This window comes from Lytechinus pictus, chromosome 1, assembly GCF_037042905.1.
Source record: "Lytechinus pictus isolate F3 Inbred chromosome 1, Lp3.0, whole genome shotgun sequence".
Classification (NCBI taxonomy): Eukaryota; Metazoa; Echinodermata; class Echinoidea; order Temnopleuroida; family Toxopneustidae; genus Lytechinus; species Lytechinus pictus.
The window spans coordinates 38,002,032-38,024,487 of record NC_087245.1 but is presented as its reverse complement, the minus strand read 5'-3'; the positions used below and the strand labels follow the sequence as shown (position 1 = coordinate 38,024,487).

Sequence of the window (22,456 nt, the reverse complement as noted above, 5' to 3'; positions counted from 1 at the left end):
ACTTTTAGAAATATGAACTGCAAGTTCTCACCTGTGTCTTAGGAATATTTGGTAAATTTCCAATTCATCTATCGCCAACTCGTCCACTCATCATATGGTCCACCTTCATTTACTTTAAAGCCATTTCATCCATCAACATTTAATCTATCAACCATTCGGTCCAATAATCATTTATGACCACATCATCTAATACCTATCATTTTCATTCACTTTGCCCAATTAACACTCAGTCTAATTAGACCAAATGGTATATGAACTAAATGGCTATTGGACCAACCGGTTATCAGACGAAATGGTGAGTGGACAAAATGGGAATGAGACCATGTGGATAGTTGACGAACAGATGGTAGACCAAACGATAGCAGGCGAGTTGGTAATTAGACGAATTAGACCTATTGAAAATAAAGTGATTATTTGATGTGTTTCTATAAGAAGAAAATAAGATAAATGCCTGGAAATATCAATAAAACCACACAGGGCCCCCGAGGAAAAAAAAAAAGCTGAGAAGAACTGACATAGGAAATGAGAATATGAGTGAAAATAAATATATACAACTCTGATTTTCCTTTGAAGCTGTCCTTATAGAATTTTATTTGAATTTATCCTGTTCAAGACAGAGAACAATGTCCATATAATTGATTAGCCCTTGAAATATGCAAATTCCCACATTTAAATTCAAAATATTATGACAGAAATTCAATTTCATTATAACACTGAAATATACACAACAATCGGTTATGAGACTAGTCATGTTATCATAATAGCGAATTGATGGAATTACGATAAATAGATTGGAAAATCAATAATAAAATATCTATCACTCACCACAATGATATGGGACCTAGTAATTGAATCTCTTTGAAAATCATATATCATTCTCTGAGCTATATCATGCTCCTTAAGTCTACACTTTCAAAGTGCAAAATAATGCTAGCCTATTACTCTGGTAATGAAGAGAACAATACTATACCAGGGGGGTGTTTCACACAGATTCAATTATGACTCAAGAGTCGCACTTACATGCATTACATGCGAAAAAGATACACTACTGCATATTAACCTTTTCCAAGTGTACCTCACACCAATGCACAAACAGTGCCACATGAACTTCGCATTTCATGCTGAAACAAACAATCCACTGTTTCCCTCCCTGAAAATAATTAAGCACAGACGAGCTCATGACCCAGCGCTGCTCAAAGAGTTGATAAATAAGATTGCGCGTTATATATCATGTACACGTCAGCGTTGAAGTGTGACTCTAAATCGTACTAAAATCTTTGTGAAATACCCCCAGTTTGTTTTCACACTCTCCTAAAAAGTTGTAAATTGTCTAAGATTTTATCACCATAACAATATAAGGGAATTAAAAATGTCAATGCAAGCATTGATGGTATCATATAGCAAATACAAGAACTAATACAAGGTGGATCAATTAACAAGTGGAATGCCTCTGGCCGTCTCACCTGCATCACGCGATTCAATATAGCAGCAGTGCTGATTTTGAAAACTACTATAACTCGCACAAGATGTTCAGTGATACTTGGTTACTCTTATTTCCACGTTTTATGAACTAGACCAATACACTTATAGAGATATGATGGCAATTCAACAAATACCCCCAACGTGGCCAAAGTTCTTTGACCTTACATGACCTTTGACCTTGATCATGTGACCTGAAACTCGCACAGGATGTTCAGTGATACTTGATTACTATTATGTCCAAGTTTTATGAACTAGACCAACACACTTTCAAATTTATGGCTGTAATTCAACAAATACCCCAATTTGGCCAAAGTTCATTGACCCTAAATGACCTTTGACCTTGATCATGTGACCTGAAACTTGCACAGGATGTTCAGTAATACTTGATTACTATTATGTCCAAGTTTCATGAATCAGATCCATAAACTTTCAAAGTTATGATGGTAATTCAACAGATACCCCCAATTCGGCCAAAGTTCATTGACCCTAAATGACCTTTGACCTTGGTCATGTGATGTGAAACTCATGCAGGATGTTCAGTGATACTTGATTAACCTTATGTATAAGTTTCATGAACTAGGTCCATATATTTTTCTAAGTTATGATGACATTTCAAAAACTTAACCTTAGGTTAAGATTTTGATGTTGATTCCCCCAACATGGTCTAAGTTCATTGACCCTAAATGACCTTTGACCTTGGTCATGTGACATGAAACTCAGGCAGGATGTTCAGTAATACTTGATTAACCTTATGGCCAAGTTTCATGAACTAGGTCCATATACTTTCTAAGTTATGCTGTCATTTCAAAAACTTAACCTCAGGTTAAGATTTGGTGTTGACGCCGTCGCCGCCGCCGCCGCCATCGCCGTCGCCGCCGCCGTCGGAAAAGCGGCGCCTATAGTCTCACTCTGCTATGCAGGTGAGACAAAAATTGTTCGGTATAACGAATTAAATAATGAATTACATGAGGTATAGTGTATGGGCTATCCAAGTGGTCTACCCGATTTTTACTCTCGGGCATAATGTATGAGCAAACCTTAAAAGACAAATCCCCCCTTAAAAAATAAGTTGATTTCAATAAAAAGAGAAAAACATAACACTATGCCTGGTTAACTTAGACATAAACCTATGAAATTGGTTATATACCAGCTTGGCATTATACCTGCAGTAAGCTGATCTACTGAGTTCCTATAGGAGTTACAATAACAGAACTGGGGGCCGTTTCATAAAGCTGTTCGTATAAAGTTAAGAGCGACTTTAAGAACGACTGGTGATCCTTTCTTACACGCTTTAAAATCATCGCCAATGAATATACCATTTACCACAAGAAAGGATCACCAGTCATTCTTAAGTCGCTCTTAACTTACAAACAGCTTTATGAAACACCCACCAGAAAAACTAGAAGCACATCCTGTTGACATCAATGAAGACTGAGCGAGAGTCATATAAACATACACACTCATTGTTTGGATGACATCATTAGACAGCGACATTTGGCAGGCCCTTGTTACAATACTCAACGCATCACATTTGTCATCCATTACTTTCCTCTGCCCATGTATAGATTGTACCTGCAAATTAATATGCACATTTTAAATTCTCTCAAACATCTGAGTTTGAAAATGCTTCAGAACAGAATTAAAAGCTGTCATTGAATTAAAAACAATAATTCTACAATTAAACGAGAACATGAGGGAGAAATGTGAATAAAATATTCATAAAGTTATTATACATGTAAATCTAAGTCAGGTATTTATTTAAAACAAAGGCCTAAGATAATTAATTGAAGTGTTGAGTAAGTCTTAAAAGTTAAAAATACAGTCATTCAGGTGTACATGTATGAAATGTCCAATTTTTTCTTTCCATTCATTAGACAATCAATATAACTGCATTGTACTAGGGTGAGGAATTCAAAATCTAATAACAAGACAGACCCTTTAAAAATAGTCTATTAAAACATGCATATTTGGCAATTAATTTCCGGATAAACATTACAAACTGTTCTTTCTATTTCATCAAGTTGTGGCAAAATGTATAATATTACTCACAATCAGGGCTGCACGATACTACACGGTTAACATAATATAAAATCACAGTATTTTGAGGGCTGTTATAAGTATTGTGGGTGAGAAAAGATAATTTCAAGGTTATTTGCAATGCACATGTAAATAATACTATTTTGAATTCTTATAGGTAACCAGCAGTATGAAAGGACAGTAAAAAATGACTAAAAAGAACGAACAGTTGATATTTCTGATATTAGTGGAACATATTTGGGTATTCTCACCAGCTGAAAAACCAAGGCGATAAATCATTCCCTGATTGAATAATTGTCAACCATTGTCAAATAATGTTCATAAACCACCTTTTCTTCATAAAAGTTACCATTATGGTAACTTGGCCATGCAATTGTAACTTGCATGGAATCCTTGATTTTGATTGGCTGGTGATCAGCGTTACCATGGTAGTTACCATTGGGTGGCAGTTACCATAATAGTAACTTTTATGCAACAGAGCCCAGGTGCAACAGATGAGGGAGGAATGGTTCGGGTTGATCTTTTCACAGCCTTTGATGCCTCAATTCTTGGCAAATTTGACAGTGTAATGGGGGTAATATTCATGACCTTGGTTCACTGTAGCATTTCAAAGCAGACATCAAACATACAAAAACCTTATTCTATTTTACAATGCAGTAATATGAGACATAATATACTATGGACCCAATATCATCTTTTCATTGAAGTTTTAATGTATCAATATTTTATATCATTTACCATATCGTACAGCCCGTCTAGAAGTTTGAACAGCTCAGTTTTTAACATAACCATTCCTTTAGGCCCCGTCTTACAAAGAGTTGCGATTGATCCCATCAACCACAACTATGGAAAGCCAGCACCGCCAACATCTACAATGCATTTTGTTTAAAAGTTTACCAGATAAACGTATACTACAACATTCCTTGTTGTCTTGACAAATTGCTGTGCTCCTCTTTGCTCACAAAAGAACTTCATGCAAAATTTTAGTAGGAAAATTGTGACAATGATGGATTTCCATATAGTTGAGATCGATTGAATCAATCGCAACTCTTTGTGAGATGGGATCCTGGAATTCAATTTGAATTACATACTCGGTCTAACATGATGAGTGAAATAGTATCCAAAAATAGATTTAAAGGCAAGATGAAGATAGAGATGTGAGGATAGAGATATGAGGATAGAGAGAAAGATTGTGGGTGGGGTGAATACAGGAAGAGAAAGAGGGAGAAAAGGAGGGGAAAGGGAAGGAGGGGGAAACAAGAGGAAGAAAAATAGACAGACAGCAGAAAAGAACTAGGGGTGAAGAGAGACAAAGCAAGATAGAAAGGAAAAGAGGGAGAAAGGGATGGGACGGAAAGAGAAACAGGGAAGAGAGAGGGGGGATAGAGAAGGTGGAAAAAATAGGAGGGGTGAAAGAGATAAAGAAAGAGAAAACACAGAAAGAAAGAGTGGGAGATAGGAAAGAACACCACGGTACTAAGACTTAGAGGGAACGCAAGAATATATTAAAAGACAAAATAAAAATAGCTCTGTAATAAAAAAACCTCTGGTGAAAGCCACTGTCATCTACGCCTAAATCTACTTCTGGATATTTCAACACAAACTAATCCCGAACCCCTCCATCTCCTCACGCGCGACATAATCGTGAGAATTAATCCTTCTTTGAGGAAACCGTAGCTTGAACACTGCTCCCATCATCAGCTTGATTCTCTCCTCCTCCTATCTTCTCTTCTTCTTCTTCTTCTTCTTGTGTTGACGCATCTTCCCCCTTGATCTTGTCAAAGAAGTAATCAAAAGCAAAGTTGTTCTCCTTCGGACTAGACGGTTTGAACTTCTGACTCTGCTGAAGGGCTTCAATCTAAAATCAAAACACACAATAAAAAACCTCAAAATATCTACATGTTATACTAAAGCTTAGCCCCCAAAATGCCCCCCCCCCTCCCTGGCAAGATCTCATGCAAGACAAATACAATAATGATGAATTCATGAATTTTAGCTAGAAAGATAATCAGACTTGAACATTTTGGAGCAATTTTGGGTCTGACATGCACTTACAAAATGCTGCATAACTTTGGAAGAGCAGCTGCAGATGTTGCGATGTTGTGTGGCCTTTTCTGGTTAAGGTCCCTTTTGAGTTATGGTAAATCCCCTCAAAAAGTGTTAGTCACTGATTAAGTTCATCAATACACCATATGCACACATACCTGGCCTAGAAACTCCTGCTCATTGCCGTACTGTAGATCCAATCCAGTGACTCTGTTAAACAGTTCATGCGGCTTCAGAACACCATGGACACCAAGCTTACGGAAAAACTACATAGGAAGATCAGACATAGGATAATAGGTTGAAATAATAATAATCATAAATAGTCAGTTCTTGTATAGCGCATAACACATTATGAATAACATCTAATAATAATAATTGGCATCTATTTAGCACTTTATCAATCTACGACTGCTCAAAGCGCTTCACAATTATTATTACCCGGTCACTGGATTCATAGCATTTCAAGCAGCCTGTTAGGCGCACACTTACTAAACCAACCACAATGACGGTTGTTTCCTACCGGTACCCAATTAGCACCTGGGTGAGAGCGGCAAAGTGTGGATTGACACCTTGCCAAAAGACGCTAGGCCATGGTGGGATTCGAACACACGACCCTCTGATTACAAGGCGAGAGTCAGAACTGCTACACCACGACGCTTCCACACATCTCTATGGCTTCCAAAGGACTTGGATATTATTACCCCGGCTGTAGCTCAAGCAGCTAGCTTCCAGCGCTCGGCATTTCAAGGAATAAATTCCTGCCAGGTACCCATTCACCTCACCTGGGTTGAGTGCAGCACAATGTGGATAAATTTCTTGCTGAAGGAAACTACGTCATGGCTGGGATTTGAACCCATGACCCTCTGTTTCAAAGTCTGGAGACTAATCCACTGGGCCACAACACTCCATGAAAGAGTTTATATGTCTGGATTTTTATTTTGTCAGTAACCTATTGCTTGCTTTTAATTACCCATGACTCTAATCATGGTAGGTCCATCTCTAATCAAAGAATCTAGGGCTCCATTTCATCAAGACATAAATCAATTTTACCATAATTATCATAATACGAAAAAAAGACTCCAGAAAGGAGAGCACCTACATGATTTCATTTTTAAAGATAAATCTAAGTAGTTTCATTTAACACTAATTTCATGACAAAGTTTGTAAAACAAAGGCCTATTGTCACTCTATCACTGTAGATCTACATGTAGTAGATCTGGGGGTGTTTCACAAAGATTTAAGTATGACTTAGAGTCGCACTTAAATGTCTAGTTGCGCACGGTATAAAAGGCATGGCCGCATTGGTCAGATCATGCCAAAGGACACGCACTACTGCTTATTGATCAATAACACTGCACGTTGCATATAATGTAAGCGTCGGCATTTAAGTGCGACTTTCAGTCATACTTAAATAAGTTAAATCATTGTGAAACACCCCCCAGGTACAGTTACATTAACTGAACTTTGTGAAATCGTAAAATCTAAGCGGAAAACTGGTTTCCACTAAACTGGTTAAAGGAAGTAGATGTGAACAGGGTCTAAGTAGCTTCGTGAAAATGTCCTCTATTACTTACGTTGCTGATGTTTGTACAATCCCTGAGGAGGAACTCCAAACCATGAGGGTGCGTTGGCTCTACCGACTGACTGACGTCGATGAACCATAGATGACCTTCATGCCACAGGATGTTATATTCACTCAAATCAGCATGGACCAGATTACACTGGCGGTATAACTTCTCTATCATCTACGGAGAGACAAAATAGAAAATCATATAGAAAATCAAATAAATTGCTTTTATCCATCAAATGGGAATAAAGGACTAATGATTGAAAAGGTTTTCTTAAGACTGCCCGACATCATTATGGCCATTAAGCCCCCCCCCCCCCCCCTGGAGTGACAAGAATAAAAAATACCCAAGAACTATTAGGGTTAAACTCAATTAAGTGCATCTTGTTTATGATCTGAATAAAGTCACTGACGATTTCCATTGAAAGAAAAAATTACAATAAAATACATAAGAAATAAATATTATTTCTTCTTTAAGTACATTTGATCAGAATCCTACAGAGAGTTTGTGAATGAAAAGATAGCAGTTTGGGGCTTCTTAGAGCAAAAAAATATAATTTTATGCATTTATTAGCATAATATATAAGTTATGAGATCTGTCTGAATGGCAGGGGTCCAGGGTTTTAGTACTTTTAAGAGGCTAAAGTCATCAAATTGAGGGGTAAATTTTGCAAATTCTCAAGCAATTTAGGGGGGCATGCTGGGCTCAAATTCGGAGCACTGGGCGGGCCCGCCTGACACCAACCAGCATTGCTACAGCACTGATTCTTATCATAATCATTAAAGATTTGGATGAACCCTACCTCCAGGCATTCTTCATAGACACACTGCGCCTCGCTGACTGAGAATTTGACATGCTTCAGTTTGAGAGCTGCCTTCTGGTCTTTACCGATGAATGACATCACCAGGATGTGTTTCCGTAGCAACACCACCTCCGGGCACCTGATCCCAGCTTCTCGCATCCTGGACAAGAAAGGGTGTACAAGATATTATCAGATTAGATGGAAGTTTGCATAGTGGTATGGACAACCGCAGAAGTGGTCTACGGTACACCATGTGGTGAGTCTTGAATGGACTGAGAAAAGTGGATAGAGGTAGAACATCGTAGAAGTGAAATGGATAGGCGAGAAAGAGGAAGGTTAGAAAGTAGAGTATTATCAAGAAAGGCATGTTAAATGATAAATAAAAAAATTGTTAGTCAACACCAGTGCCGGCCGCACAAAAACGTTGTTAGCCTTACAGAGCGCTAACAGAGAGCCCCGTCACATTCAAAACATTTATTTCAATGTGTAAGTAATGCATTGTTGTAACTTTAGGCATCGCTGCCACATCATTCAGCTGTATTGATGTGCATGTCACAAGCATTGTACTTGGACACTTTACTGAATCAGCTCGATCATTATTCGTGTGGAGCGTTGGGCCCAGTGGATTAGTCTCCGGACTTTGAAACAGAGGGTCGCGGGTTCGAATCCCAGCCATGGCGTAATTTCCTTCGGCAAGAAATTTATCCACATTGTGCTGCACTCAACCCAGGTGAGGTGAATGGGTACCTGGCAGGAATTTATTCCTTGAAATGCGTGTGCGCTGTAATCTTAGTAATTACGGCTGACAAGCTACAGCTGGGGTAATAATATCCAAGTCCTTTGGAAGCGCATAGAGACATTATTCATAATTGTGATATGCGCTATACAAGAACTGTGTATCATTATTATTATTATGTGTGACCAATGTCATGCAATACATGTAGGTCAACCTCTTTGTGATTTCTGACAATCCAGGAATCTCGATTAATAGAACTATTTGTTTGTTTACCCTGGCAAACGTATTCGTCCCAGGCATAGTATGGACTGATGTGACAAGATTATTACTGCTACATTTATCTACTAAGTATATCATTTACCTATTGAGATTATGCATTTCCTTCTCAGCCCACATGTGGATGAACTTTCGAGGGTTCTGCTTCTTGAACCTAGCTCTGAACCGATAATCGTTGCGGATATACTGATCCCTTGTCTTGAACTCGTTTAGCGTCGTCTTGAAGACCTTCAACGCACACTCGGCTGGTATAATGTGGTCGTCCATCCTAGTTAGAAAACAAAATAATAATGATTAGAATTTGTTTTGTTTCTAATTCATTCTTCAACAAGTTTCCTACAATAACCAAGTAGTCCTTGTATAAAGCCTAAATGAATTACATGATGAAAGTTATTAATGGGTTAAGCGATCAATTAAATTGTAACAGCTCTGCTACAAAATCGTTTCATTACTTATTCAGCATTATTAATTTCATTGCCTAGATATTGTGGAGATATTTGTTAGTGTATTCTCTTCATTAATGGCTACTGGTCACTTTAGCCAGGTGAGTTTTAACTATAGGCTATATGCTCTTTAACACTTATTTCCTAATATGGTCAATTTGGGTAATTGTGCTCTGTGTAATGTTATTTAATCAAACAGACCAAAAAAGAATACAATGAAATCTGATATCTCATTTTTTGTAAGAAAAAAATTTATCATGACTTCTTTTGTTTTGCTTACATTTTTATTATCTTTTTTTTTTAATGAGAAAATTTATTGGAGCCACGTTTGGAGTGAAAAAGCATAGAATCAATCACTTCAATTTTTAAAGATTTATATGTTTTGAAATTATGAAATGGGGGGGGGGAGGGGGTGGCAATTATGAATGCTTTGCAACTTGATGATGATGATGATGCACAGCATTTGTATAGCGCCATATATCTGTCAAAGACGTTCAAAGGTGCATTTTTGGAGGAGCCAGCCAATCTGGGTCGCCTAGAAGGGCGCGCACACAGAACTGTGACCTGCAGGTCTCTCCTCCCGATATAACTGATTGGGGGAATGCAGGTGGACCACTACATCAGGGTTTCCCCCTACTCTTATTCGAATAGTGCAGTGGGCTCTTAACGTGCAAAGGTGGTGACACTCCTCTACACAGGGCCTCCATTTAACGTCCTATTCAAGGGACAGAGTGTTTTCCACTGTAACATAGCCTGCATCTATGAAACAGGGGAGAGACTTTTACACACAATGCACTGGCTTCAGTCATCCGCCCGGGGTGGACTCGAAACCACGATCTTTGGTTCAACAGGCAGACACTTAACCGACTGAGCCAACTTCAGAAGAGCATACTCGGTCATCGTGAATTTAGTTCCAAAATTACTACAGACTATATACTTTGGGGACATGCAACAATTATTGCCTTATGAAGTCAAGTTGTATTGCCCTCATCTTCGACTCAGGGTAATACAGTTCTAGTTGGTGTAATAAATGTTACATCTCTCTCAATGCTAGTCCATAGTATTTACCATTTATCATATCTTGAATTAAATTGGTACATCTTACTTATTACAGATCAGCATGGTTACCCTACACTCTGAAAAGGAGGTGACACGAGGTATGTTGATCTCAGGGGGCATGGGGGCAGAGTCAGGAATGTAATTGTTCGGAATATTGTAAAGATTAGGATATGGGTTTATTTGGTTTTGGAGGTTAAGTTCTAGGTTTGGCTTAACGCACAGATTTTCCATCAGAGCAATCGTCGCCGGAGCAAATGTGATGGAACCGAGAAGGCTTTCTAATAGGGCATGTTACTTACTGTCCTCCGTATGCATGGATGACGACTGCTTCTTTACCGGTACTGATGGTACCAGTGATGGAATCTAGAAGACCATTATTGACCAGCTTATACAACATGATTCTGGTACGAGAATCAACAGCCATTTCCTAATTAAATCAAATATAAAGAGTTGGGAAATGAAGAGTTACGGATATTATAAAGTACATACGTATTTGTAAACAAATTTTCTGCATTACTCCTAATTGTTTAAGATCGCATGCTCAATCTGTAATGAAAATCATAAGTCAGAAAAAATTGGAACCAGTGGGATTTGAACCTGCCATCTACTGCTTGCCAGGCAGTGACTCAACCACCAGGCTATTCTGGTTCACGGCTAAGTCACGATGAACTGGAATACAAATACCCTCGATCCTCTTCTTTCTGACTCATTGATGCAGTCTGCCGTGGACAATAGATAGTAAATAAATAAAGAAGCTTTAATAGGTACATACGTATTATTTCATTTCATTTTCATTTTATTTTCATTTCTTTTTTTCATTTCATTTTCATTATTTACTCTAGGCAAATGTGATTTTGTTTTGTTTAATATATTTAGAGTTGTAAGAAGATGTTATATTATCATATTATAGACAATTGTGAATTTTATAATATTCACAATTTTTATGACATGTGCAGAAATTGACATATATTCAGAAGTGGAAATTGGACAATGGTGGACATGTAAAATTGATAAGAATTTCAGCTTGTGCACAATGAAAAAATTAACATTTCCTATCAATTTATCAGGAATATATTTCTTGCTATGTCATATGATCACTGAACACAACAGCCTAAATTGATCCATTTCTGTTTTACAATAGTTTGGTACAATTTAAACATGTTTGCTTAACAGATGACATTTACAGCAAAGAATTCAAGTGGGCATCGAAAGTGTAGAGAGGTTAGATACAAGGTTTCCCCATAAAGTATCACCTCTGATTGGGCTATGATATTCAACAGACGCAGTGTTAAGGGTTAAAAGATTCCATGTCATGGGAAGGCTGTGAAATCTTTAGCTCCCAATTGATAAAACAATGACTTGAAATATTGTTATTTAAGTTCATCTGGAACCACTATTACCACTTATTTCCATAGGTAAATAAGCAAAGCCTAAAATCAGGAGTTTGCTGATACAGTAACTTTATACGCAAGACTTACGGCAGTTGAATGTTCTTTCTTCTCGTGTAATCTCTGTGCTTTACTCTCTTCTTTCTGTGAGTGAATCTTAAGGACGTTGTAGACGCTGTTTGATAGCTTCATATCCATCCCAAAGCTATTACCACTCGGAAAATCAGGGGGAAACTGAAAGAAAAAGTGCAATTCTTTTTTTATATTTCAATGATATCTATTGATACTTATACAAATATAAATCGATAAGGATACATTCATACATTTTGCATTTATACATAGTAATGTGTATAACAAAATAAGTATAGGAATGCTGTATAATATAAGAAGAAAACGTAGGTATAAACCGAAATAACTCCCAATCATTTTTAGCAGTGACTAGAAGCAAATAATGGCATAACCAAGGCTCGACATTAGCGGTGGCCCGGTGGCCCGGGGCCACCAAAAATTCACCTCGGGCAACCATTATTGATAAAATGTTAAGTTTTGGTGGCCCGAATCGGGCAACCAATAATTTTCAAAGTAGCGCAATTTTCCTCCCAATTTTGCAAGCATTTATCAACTTTCTACAGCTCAAATTGCAAGCCAGTTTGTCATGCGCCCTTTTTGTTGATTTACACACAAATACACACACACAAAGTTTGCATATTAGGCCTACAGCTATAGCATACAGCAGCTATTATCCAGCCAACCGCGCCGGCCGGCTGGCGTGAACTTTGCATGAAGCCACTGCATACAGCTGTGCTCTAGATCTAGCTCAGCCTATTCAGACTCGGGGAGCTGCGATAAAAAATGTTGCTGCTGAGAAATCTTCCACAGAACTTTGAAAATCTAAGTCAAAGTCACCTTTTACACCAATGAAATGCCCTTCTACAGTCTATATTACGAAAATCTGGTGTACCCTGATTATTTGCAAGTATTAAGAAGAGGAATTATGACCTCTCTTTTGACTCAAAAAGACCGATTTCCACATGAATTAATACACATAAAAACACATAGGCGAGTACATCACAGTCCCACGTGTGCATTTGTATGTATGTTGATACTTGGTTTCTTTCGAAGCTGTGTATTTTCTAGCCTTAAACAAACAGACAGTTTCTTTCTTTCTTGTTTATAAATGACTTCTTAAACCACTCTTGAGAAAGTAAATACTTTGGGAAGGCATTTCATTGATATGAAATGTGATTTTTTTTCCCAACATTTTGGCAAATATAGGGAAGGACTTTTCTCACACTTTTTTTCCAGATATATTTTTTGCCGTTCTCTTTTTTTTTTCTTTCATTTTTTTTTGACAGTGGTTAAACCATTTATACCCCTTCCCATTGAATATGCCTGATTAAAAAATATGTTTCTACTGAAAATAAAATAATACAAACTAAAGGATATAAAAATAGAAATGTGCCATTCCCAAAAGGTAAGTGAAAATTATTTGCTTGGCTTTTAATTATATTCCAGTCAGAATAGACTGTTGCCACAGCTGTTAAAAAATAATGTAATGGCTTCTTAATTTTCCCCTTTTCCCCAGTTTTACATTAACTTTGTTTTATTAATTTTTCTTTCATTTTCTTTTCTTTTTTCTCTCTAATTTTTTTCTTTTCTTTTTTTCTTTTTTCCCCTGTTCTTTGTTTTTTTGTTTTTTTCATTTTCTTTCTTTAGTTTTATTTCACTAATTTCTTTTATCATTTTTGTTTTCTTTTTGTTATATACTTTTTGAAAATTATTTTCGTTTGTTTACCCCTTTTATGCATTGTTCTAATTTTGCAGCATATTTTTCTGTGATTTTCTCCTTCTATAATATGCTGCAAAAGAGAAAACAGAAATAAACTGGATTTGGGGCATGCATAATCTAGGTTTTAGGATTCAAAGAGGAAGGAAGGAAAAACCATTGTTTTGTACATCTATCTGAGTTTGCTATGCACTATTTATTTACTATACCATTATCTCTATACAGAGATTAAAAACAAAGTCCACACAACCTGCGAACAATACAATTCATTTATTCACTTTCAATCATTTCATTTTTACAACGATAGAAACAATTATCAATTAGCAAAGTAAAATAACAGCAAACAAGGTTTACATACAAGATGTATAAAGTGAAAGTAACTTAGTGGTAGTGGCTGCAGAATTAATATTTCAGAAGTTTGTTTTATTCATTTTTAATGTTTTTTTTTAAATATTTTTCGGGCCACCAAACTTTAATATCGGGCCACCAAAAAAAATTATTTGATGGTTTTGGTGGCCCGAACGGGCCACCACCAAAAAAAGTTAATGTGGAGCCTTGGCATAACACATTTCCATTTTCTTTGGTAGAGATACAATTTTCCTTCCCTTAATAGCAATGTGCATTTCTTCTGTATACCGAAGAAAATAACATTCTTTTAAAACAGTCAATGCTTGGCTTATTATCACAATTCATACTTGTGTAAATACATCTTTTTGCAATAAGATATGATCCTTTATCTTAATACCTTGTTGTTTTTCTAAAAATCCTATAATGACGGTCTGTTCATTCATATTAGAAAAATCAAACATTGATAAATAAACTTTGAATTCATTCCAAATTGTTTGTACGTAGCTACGATTCCATAGCGCATGTTTTAACGTTTCATAATCTTTACATCCCAAAGAGCATTCTGGTGAAAAAGTGCAAGTAATTGACATCATTAACAAGGTGATGGGAAATTAGGAAAGACATAAGATCTAAGATCAAGTAAAGATGCTTAAATAGAGAACTCTTCTTTAATTTTTCAATTGTTCTCTCCCTCTCTTTTACATTAGATAATATGAATAGAGTGATTAAATCCTTACATAACTCAGATCATTTAATACATTTCATAAAAGCAAGAGTCATCATCTATACATTAAAGGTATTGTTTAACTTTGTGAGCAGCCGATTTAAAAAATTATCAAACCAAGATGAAACATGTGTACAAGTGCACGTATTAGAACTAATAAACCCTGAAAACAACCATTATTGAGAATGAAAAGCTAAAACTACGAGGCAAACCCCGATTTTGTAAATAGGCGTCTTATAGACGCCTAAATAGTACACATAAGTTTATGGGATGAAATTCAGAAGGTGTTTTCGGTCACTTTATATTTCAATTTTTGAAGCACTAAAAAATTATTTTCGAACGCAATTTTTTCTTGGCTTCATTTTTGTAACATATCACAGACACAGGTGACAAGTGTGACCTTCTAGCTCAGATTTTTTAAAAGTCAAACCAATGTTAACCAGTCACTTTAATTGTAGCTCTGGAAAATTGCAAACAAACCAATGACTGGCACGAACAGATTCCTTTTAAAAATGGTAAATCTAGATAGTACAAGTAAGTGACATCAATTAAAAATTGCTAATAACAAACGAACAAAATAATATCGCCGATGGCCTGGAGCTAAAATGTCTCTTGCTATTAAAAAAATAATGATTAAAAAAAAATCAAATATGGCTTGCCTACCTGATCCATCACTCGACTGGCATTCTTCCTTCCACATACTTGTGCGTCATGTTTGGTAACGATAGACTTCTTTTGTCCAGCGGGAGTGCTTCCAGCTCCAAGTAATTCTGCTTCTCTTCCTGAAAATTTGGGACAGATGTTTAGAGATTCCCTTTACAGCATTGTTACTTAAAAACTGATGTTATACCTACAAAACATGCATAATTTGCATGTATACTTAGTACACCTAATGCATTCCTGAAACATAGACTCAAAACTCATCTTTATTTTAGATGTTCAAGGAAATGTTTAAGATTGGCTACCATAAAAAAAAATCATCACTTCTTTTGCAAAACAAAGAACAGTTGTTTTTCATTGACTCTCTTTCAAGTTAAAAAAAAAAGAAAAAGAATAAAACAGCACTAAAAACTGAAGAAAAAAAAACTATAGGCCTACTACACATAGACTATTACCCATTCAGACTAAATGTCATTTAGACCTATTGTCACACAATGATAACCTAATTGGTAATGAGACAAAAGGGTAAAAGGGCTAATTGTCCTTTTTTTAGTCGAATGCCCACACAGTCAAATTTCCACTTTGTTTACTTATCATCACTTTGCACTTTGTAATCTGAGATTTGATTCATAAACATTAGTCTAATAATATATGCTAAATGGCATTAAACCAAATGGATATTAGACAAAATGAGTATGGCCTAACTGTAAATTAGACAAAATGGTAAATGGGCTTAATGGCAATTTGATCAAATGGCTAAGAGACGAGCTGGTTGCAGATGAACTCGCATAGTTACACCATGTGGGGCGAAACCAAACAGAATGAAGAGAAAGCAGGTAAAGCCAAGTTTTATCTTATTTACCTTCATCACCGAGAATCCATTCTTCTTGAAAATCATCATCGTCTTCATCGTCGTCGTCGTCATCATATGCAGGGTGGACAGAACGGTAGTTTGAGAAAGAAATGCTCACTGTTGAATGGAAGGGGGGTGAAGATGTTTTAATTGCAGCATTAAGTACTAAATCTTTATAATTCATTTAAGACAAAAAATAAATTGTTCACAGAATTGAACTAAACACACACAAAATTAAAATAAATGAATAAATATGGAACAGCTGCAGTCCTTATATCAGCATTCAAAGAGGCTATGTATCTTTTAAAAAGACTTTCTTGCATTCCCAATTTTATTTCTATTTTTAATAAGAGGTGCAAAATCATGATTACAGATGACTAGATGCTCGCAAGTAGAGCTTGTCGATATTTTATTTTAATTTTAGTTAATTACCACCAGAAAATATCGCTGAATCTGAAAATTCATTGTAAGCTGCAATTCCGTGAGAGCAGGAAAGGGGGAAATGGGTACTAACTTACATGTACCAAGTACTGAGTTGATTTAAAGCAATATGCAGCAGCATTTGTGGTCAATAAAGAGTGATCAACTTTTCATGATAAACAATATTTTGGGAATATGGTGTCTATGGTTTTTGAGAGCGAGTATTTATCGCCCGATGCCTATGCTGGAATCTTGCAAGTAGTGTCGGACAATATTTTTTATATTATTGAAATTATGCGATATTGAAAAAATATTGAATATATGATAATAGTGTTATGATTTTGGTGATATAACGTGGAAACGTTATATCACCAAAATCATAACACTATTATCATATATTCAATATTTTTTCAATATCGCATAATTTCAATAATATAAAAAATATTGTCCGACACTACTTGCAAGATTCCAGCATGAAAAGATACAGCTATTATTATTGGTCAGGTGCTTTTACTTTAATACAAAGGAGGAAATAAAAGTAAGCAAAATTAGTCAACTCCACTTCCATCTTACCTAACTTTACATTTTATATATATATTTTTTTTTCAACTTCAACATTGCTTTGAAACTCTCACTTTAATCAGAATTCTTCTAAATAGGAATAAACCACACTCACTGAGCTGCGAATGATTTAAGTATGACTTAGAGTCGCACTTAAATACAGACACGTACATGATATGCAACGCACAATCTTATTGATCAATGCGCAATAGTACGCGTTTTTCTTGGCATGATCTGACCAATGCGGCCATGCCTTTTATACCGCACGCAACTAGGCATTTAAGTGCTACTCTAAGTCATACTTAACTTTTTGTGAAACAGTCCCCCTTGACTTCATATAGCCTCACCTTTGCTATCTTTGTTGTATTTCTGTTCCTCTCTTGTGAGTGAAGCATCGTACTCTCGGTCATACTGAAGCTGAAGCATCTGAGCCAGTAGGAGATCACTGCTGGTTTCCTTGCCATCTTCAGTCTGCACATCACATGCGATGTCATATGTGGGACTACAATAAAATCAATCAGAAAGCATTTTTAAAAATGTGTAAAAATCATCGTTGTGCTTTAATTAATACACTGTATCTTTTGCTTTGCAGCCAATATAAATTACATGAATATTGAATGGATGTTTGGTCAAATTTTTCATTTAAGATTATTAAAGTAATTAGAACTTGAGGGAGGCATGAATGCTCAGTCACTGTGTGCCCCCCCCCCCCTTTTTTTTATTTTATTCAGGCTATGTCACATGATGCATTTGAATGAAGGTATAATACTATGAGAAAAGATTGAGTATCTTTAAAGGATTTTTAAATTCATTTTACAGATGTTTACATTAACTACCGATGTTTAAAGATGAATGAAAGTATTTGCGGAAGTGGTTTGAGGTACACCATGTGTAAAGTCCTGGAGGGACTGAGATAATAATGAAAGTAGTTGCAGTAAACACTAATCTCATGAGAAAGTCTACAAAACTAAGGTCAACTCAATAGTCAAAATATCATCCGATCAAAATATGGTACAGTTAGATAACTGAAGTTTGTGACATCTTTAAAATCTAAGCTGAAAAACAATCGCACTGAAGATTACCAACAGAGATAAGCACACGGTTTCTTTTATTGCTTGGAAAAAGAACCAACATTTCATGGAATATCATCCTTATTTTGCTCATTTCTCAGTAGTTAAACAATTTTTTTGAGAATCCTTCAGCATACATACCGACACTTTTGTGGTTATTTTAATTTGATTCTGTGCGAACTCATTTTCAAATCGTTACCACCACTGGCATTTATCTTTAATGGCTGTATCCAGGGATATAGTCAAGGCCGGTACTTCCAAATCACAAGGTCACTGGAGAAAACCATCTCCCATAGACTTTTTACATGTGAATCGGGCTGAGGCCAAGATGTTTGCCTCGACTACAATCCCTGGCAGTATCACGTGACAATGTCCTATTCATATCAAGCCCTCACCTTGCTTGAGCTTTGGGCACATCAACTCTCTCCTCCTCCTTCTGCAGTTGCAAGGCATACTCCTCATCCATGACGCTACTCAGTGATGAAACAGCAACAGGCGGGCTCTTCCCCCACGGGTTGGCAGCAGGCCAGGCCACTTTTCCTCCAGTACTCATGATTTCAGTTGTATTTCAGAAATTCTTGTCGAAATTGAATTATTGTTGTCAAGGTGATGTTCCAAAAGGAGATGAATGTGAGGTATATTTTTTCTTCTTGCTTTGTCTTGCTCCAGTGATTCTTGTATCCTAAATGGTTGACAGGCCTTCCCCCTTTATATGGAGCTTTGGGGGAAATCGATTGTCTGGGATATCCCTGATACCTAGAACAGAGAAAGAAAAAGAAATAAATAATTTCGTATTCAGCCCAAATGTCTATTTTCATTCAGGAATTAAATCACACTTGAATATTTGCCCAACTCGAAAATATGCCTACTTTACTGTAGCGTTACAAGTGTCTTGACGCTGATTATACACACAAAAAAATCAGTCATTTTGGTCAGAATAGACTCTGCTGCGCTGAGGCTTCGAGGCATCCCCGTCCTCCATAGACTTTTACATCAAGTTGAGAAGTTTCTCACAATGCCCCAAGCCCGCGAAACTGTATAACCTAGGGCCTAGGTCACTCACTGAAAATCTTTAACTAAGCAACAACACAGTCACAGACTCAACCTCGGCCTCAGAGGGCACTCCTAATTCAGCCAAAGAGTTGTCAAATACAGGAATAATGTCCAGAGTCAGTGATCACTGCATCTACTTTGAATACCTTTAACACGAATTCGCGTTCGCCATTTTGGATTCGGCAGTGAATTAATACTTGTGGGGAACTGCGAACCGGCTTCAAATCACCATTTTTTTTTAGACTTTACTAAACTGAAGAAACAAAAAGCATGAAAAAACAAAAAGAAGGGCAAGGAGCGAGTCTGTGTAGTGTGTCCACATCCAATTAGTTGCGATGGTAAGTTTAGTCATTGTAGAGTACGCTTAGTATAAATGTCTTTTTTTTACAGGACATGTTGCCTTTTTTTTACCAAAAAGTGAGTTTGTCACTGGTTTTTGAGAGCGAGTACCGTATTTATCGCCCACTTCTGGCATCCACAACACATGACTTCTATGACTATGGCTTGATTTTTCTGTGGGGTAGGTGGCGGTGTATAGTGGAGCCTAGGCTGTAGTCTAGATTATATCCTTCATAAGTTAAAACATGTAGGACCTATGCTGATTGGTTTAAATAGGATCATGTGACCAAACATATTCTCACTATTTTGCGATGATTTCGAAAATGAAACGCCCACCGAAGAAAATGTGCTATTCCGTGGCGTCAATGATGGAATAGTCGACTATTCCATCATTGACGTCACAGATCATGATCATGGCGCAAGCACTATGCACTAATAGTAATACGCATTGATTCAGTGGCTAAGCGCTTCAGGAAAAGTAGGTCAGTATACTAATACTACTAACCTCGCAATACGTGTGAGTGAGTCAGCGCAGCAGGTTTGGTTCAGATTGATAAAGGATGAACTACGAGTACGAGTACAATCAAGATCTAAATCTAGACTATAGTATTGCTCTAATAGTAATAGAGTCAAAGTAGGATATAATTATAAAACAAATGTATTATTTCGAAAGTATAAACATGATTTTAAAAAAGGGAATTATTCATCCTCGACCTCGGTTGTACTGGCAAAATCACTATTTTTCCATCGCCATCACCATCGCCATCGGGGCTTCGCCCCTCAGAAAAAAATAGTAATGCCAGCTAGTCCAACCTCGGTTTGTCTACATTGTGAGACAACCGATTCATCTCTACTGATGAAGGTACAAATCCTTACAAGTCCAACCTCGGATGAATAAATTCCCGCTATACTAAGTTAGGCCTATATAGACAGTATACGAAACCTCGCCCGACATGCCCGAGGTACCGTACATGTAGTACATGTAGTATAGGCCTACCCAGTTGTTGTGTGTCCGGACAGGTTGTGTGTCCGGACGATCAATTTTAGAAAGTCCTTTGGAAAAATTTACAAGCGAAGTGTCATCAATTTTTAGTACAAAATGTAAGGAAATATTATAGAGAACAAAATATAAGATGATTACAACTGTTGAATTCATATTTTTAGTGTAATCCAAATACAAAAAAGAAGGCTTCAAAAATATAAAGTGTCCGGACACCCGACCCCCCCATCCTACTACCGGTACGGTACCGGTACCGTACCAACGACATCAACAACCTCACTTCGTTACGTTTACGTACCGGTATAATAATAAATTCGAGGCTATATCACGCTTCCTCACCTCTCTATTCCACTCCAAAAATAAAAGTTGTACCATTAAAGGGTAACCTTTCACAAATATAAGCAAACTTACTCAGAAAGGATTGTATTATGGTGTAATTGTGCTTGTTTTCGAACGTAATGTTCCCGAAATAGCAACCCGGCGGATTGCACAACATCGGGTAATCGGACTGGTAGCTATAAGAGCTTAGGTTGGCTATCCACGTACATTATTACGGAAAGTTCAGGCAACATCTGACTAAGAATGGGTACCAATCTCACGCACTCGAGGCCGGCAGACCGTTGCCGCTAAGATATTCATCACCCATATTCCATTTTCCCCGATCCGAGGCCGATTTGTGTTTTGATTGTTTCTTTTACTATTCTAGCTTCTATACTTTTTTTCTATTTGTCAATCTCTTACCCCATCTCTTACTCAAGTCATGGACCTATATATAGTTCCTGACTCCAGTCTTATTCTTCTCCCCTATCACGACAGTTTCCTCCTATACTCCCTTTCTCCCAGTAAATAAAGCCCGCGTTACTCCCTTTCTCTCCTCACAATATCTCGAGTAATTCTTATTCTCCTCCCGATCAATCTCCTAGATCCCTCCCTCCCATTACCTAGCTCTCTCACTATATACCCGCATCTCTTACTCCAGCCTTATACTTCTAGCTCCCCATATTCTCGGCTATTCTCCTCCTCTGTCCCTATACTCCTATATAGCTCTATAGCCCAGTCTTATCATGAATCTCATTTACCCCCATCTCGATCTCTCCAGTCTTATCGCGTTATTCCTCTTTCACTCTCCTCCCTCTCTTCCATTACCCCCTTTCTCCTACACCCACTCGAGTCAAGTCTCGGACTCCGCTCTCCCATTTCTCCTTCTCTCGATCTTCTACGTACCCGCCCCATCTCAACTCGATCCAGTCTATTTAGGCGGCCTATCTATCATTTTCTTCCCTCTTACCCATTATCTCAGATCATATACTCCAGTCTTATATTAATTCCCTTCCCCTCTATCATTCTTCCCTTCGATCTCTCCCTAACCTATCTCCTACCCTATATCTCTCCAGAATTTCTCTTTCCCTCATTCATTTTCTTCCCTCTCTCCCATGCATGCACTAGGTACCCCATCTCTTCTATGCCGCAGTTTTATAATTCTCCTCCCGGCACCTCTGTTATTCCCCCCCCCCCCACCCCTCTCTCTCTCTCTCTCTCGATCATTACCATCTCTTACTCCAGTCTTATAATTCTCCTCCCCTCTATCGTTCTTCTCCCTCTCTCCCATTACCCCATCATTGCTCCATCATGGACCGCCATATGAGTCTTGTCTTCTCCTCTATTAATTCTCCCCCCTCTCTCTCCCACTATACCCATTATCTCATACTCCAGTCATATAATTCTCCTCCCCTCTATCATTCTCCTCCCTCTATCCCATATTACCCCATATCTTAGTTTTATTTCCACCCCTCTATCATTCTGTG

General features: G+C 37.3%; 1 protein-coding gene across 3 annotated transcripts; it reads right to left on the bottom strand.

The window, feature by feature from the left end:
- Positions 1 to 560: 560 nt before the first annotated feature.
- LOC129262205 (serine/threonine-protein kinase RIO3-like) lies at positions 561 to 21,167 on the bottom strand. Of its 3 annotated transcripts, none has more exons than XM_054900288.2 (12): positions 21,063 to 21,167; positions 18,655 to 19,015; positions 17,537 to 17,691; positions 16,218 to 16,325; positions 15,359 to 15,477; positions 11,928 to 12,071; positions 10,749 to 10,876; positions 9,033 to 9,215; positions 7,936 to 8,095; positions 7,140 to 7,310; positions 5,724 to 5,831; positions 561 to 5,377 (listed from the first exon to the last, which is right to left on the bottom strand). In XM_054900288.2, the coding sequence occupies exons 2-12, from the start codon at positions 18,810 to 18,812 to the stop codon at positions 5,171 to 5,173; spliced, it is 1,641 nt and encodes a 546-aa protein (XP_054756263.2). In that variant the 5' UTR covers positions 18,813 to 19,015; positions 21,063 to 21,167; the 3' UTR covers positions 561 to 5,170. The 3 variants fall into 3 exon arrangements, with proteins under 3 accessions (XP_054756263.2, XP_063958232.1, XP_063958239.1); XM_064102162.1 differs by having other exon boundaries at positions 20,950 to 21,156; XM_064102169.1 differs by having other exon boundaries at positions 20,991 to 21,152.
- Positions 21,168 to 22,456: the final 1,289 nt, after the last annotated feature.

Coding starts and splice junctions, on each gene's coding strand:
- LOC129262205 (XM_054900288.2), bottom strand. CDS start 18,812: ATGAGTACTGGAGGAAAAGTGGCCTGGCCTGCTGCCAACCCGTGGGGG. Junction 8,096..9,032: donor GAAATGCATAATCTCAATAG/GTAAATGATATA, acceptor TTTCTTGTCCAG/GATGCGAGAAGCTGGGATCA. Junction 5,378..5,723: donor AGCAGGAGTTTCTAGGCCAG/GTATGTGTGCAT, acceptor TTTTGATTTTAG/ATTGAAGCCCTTCAGCAGAG.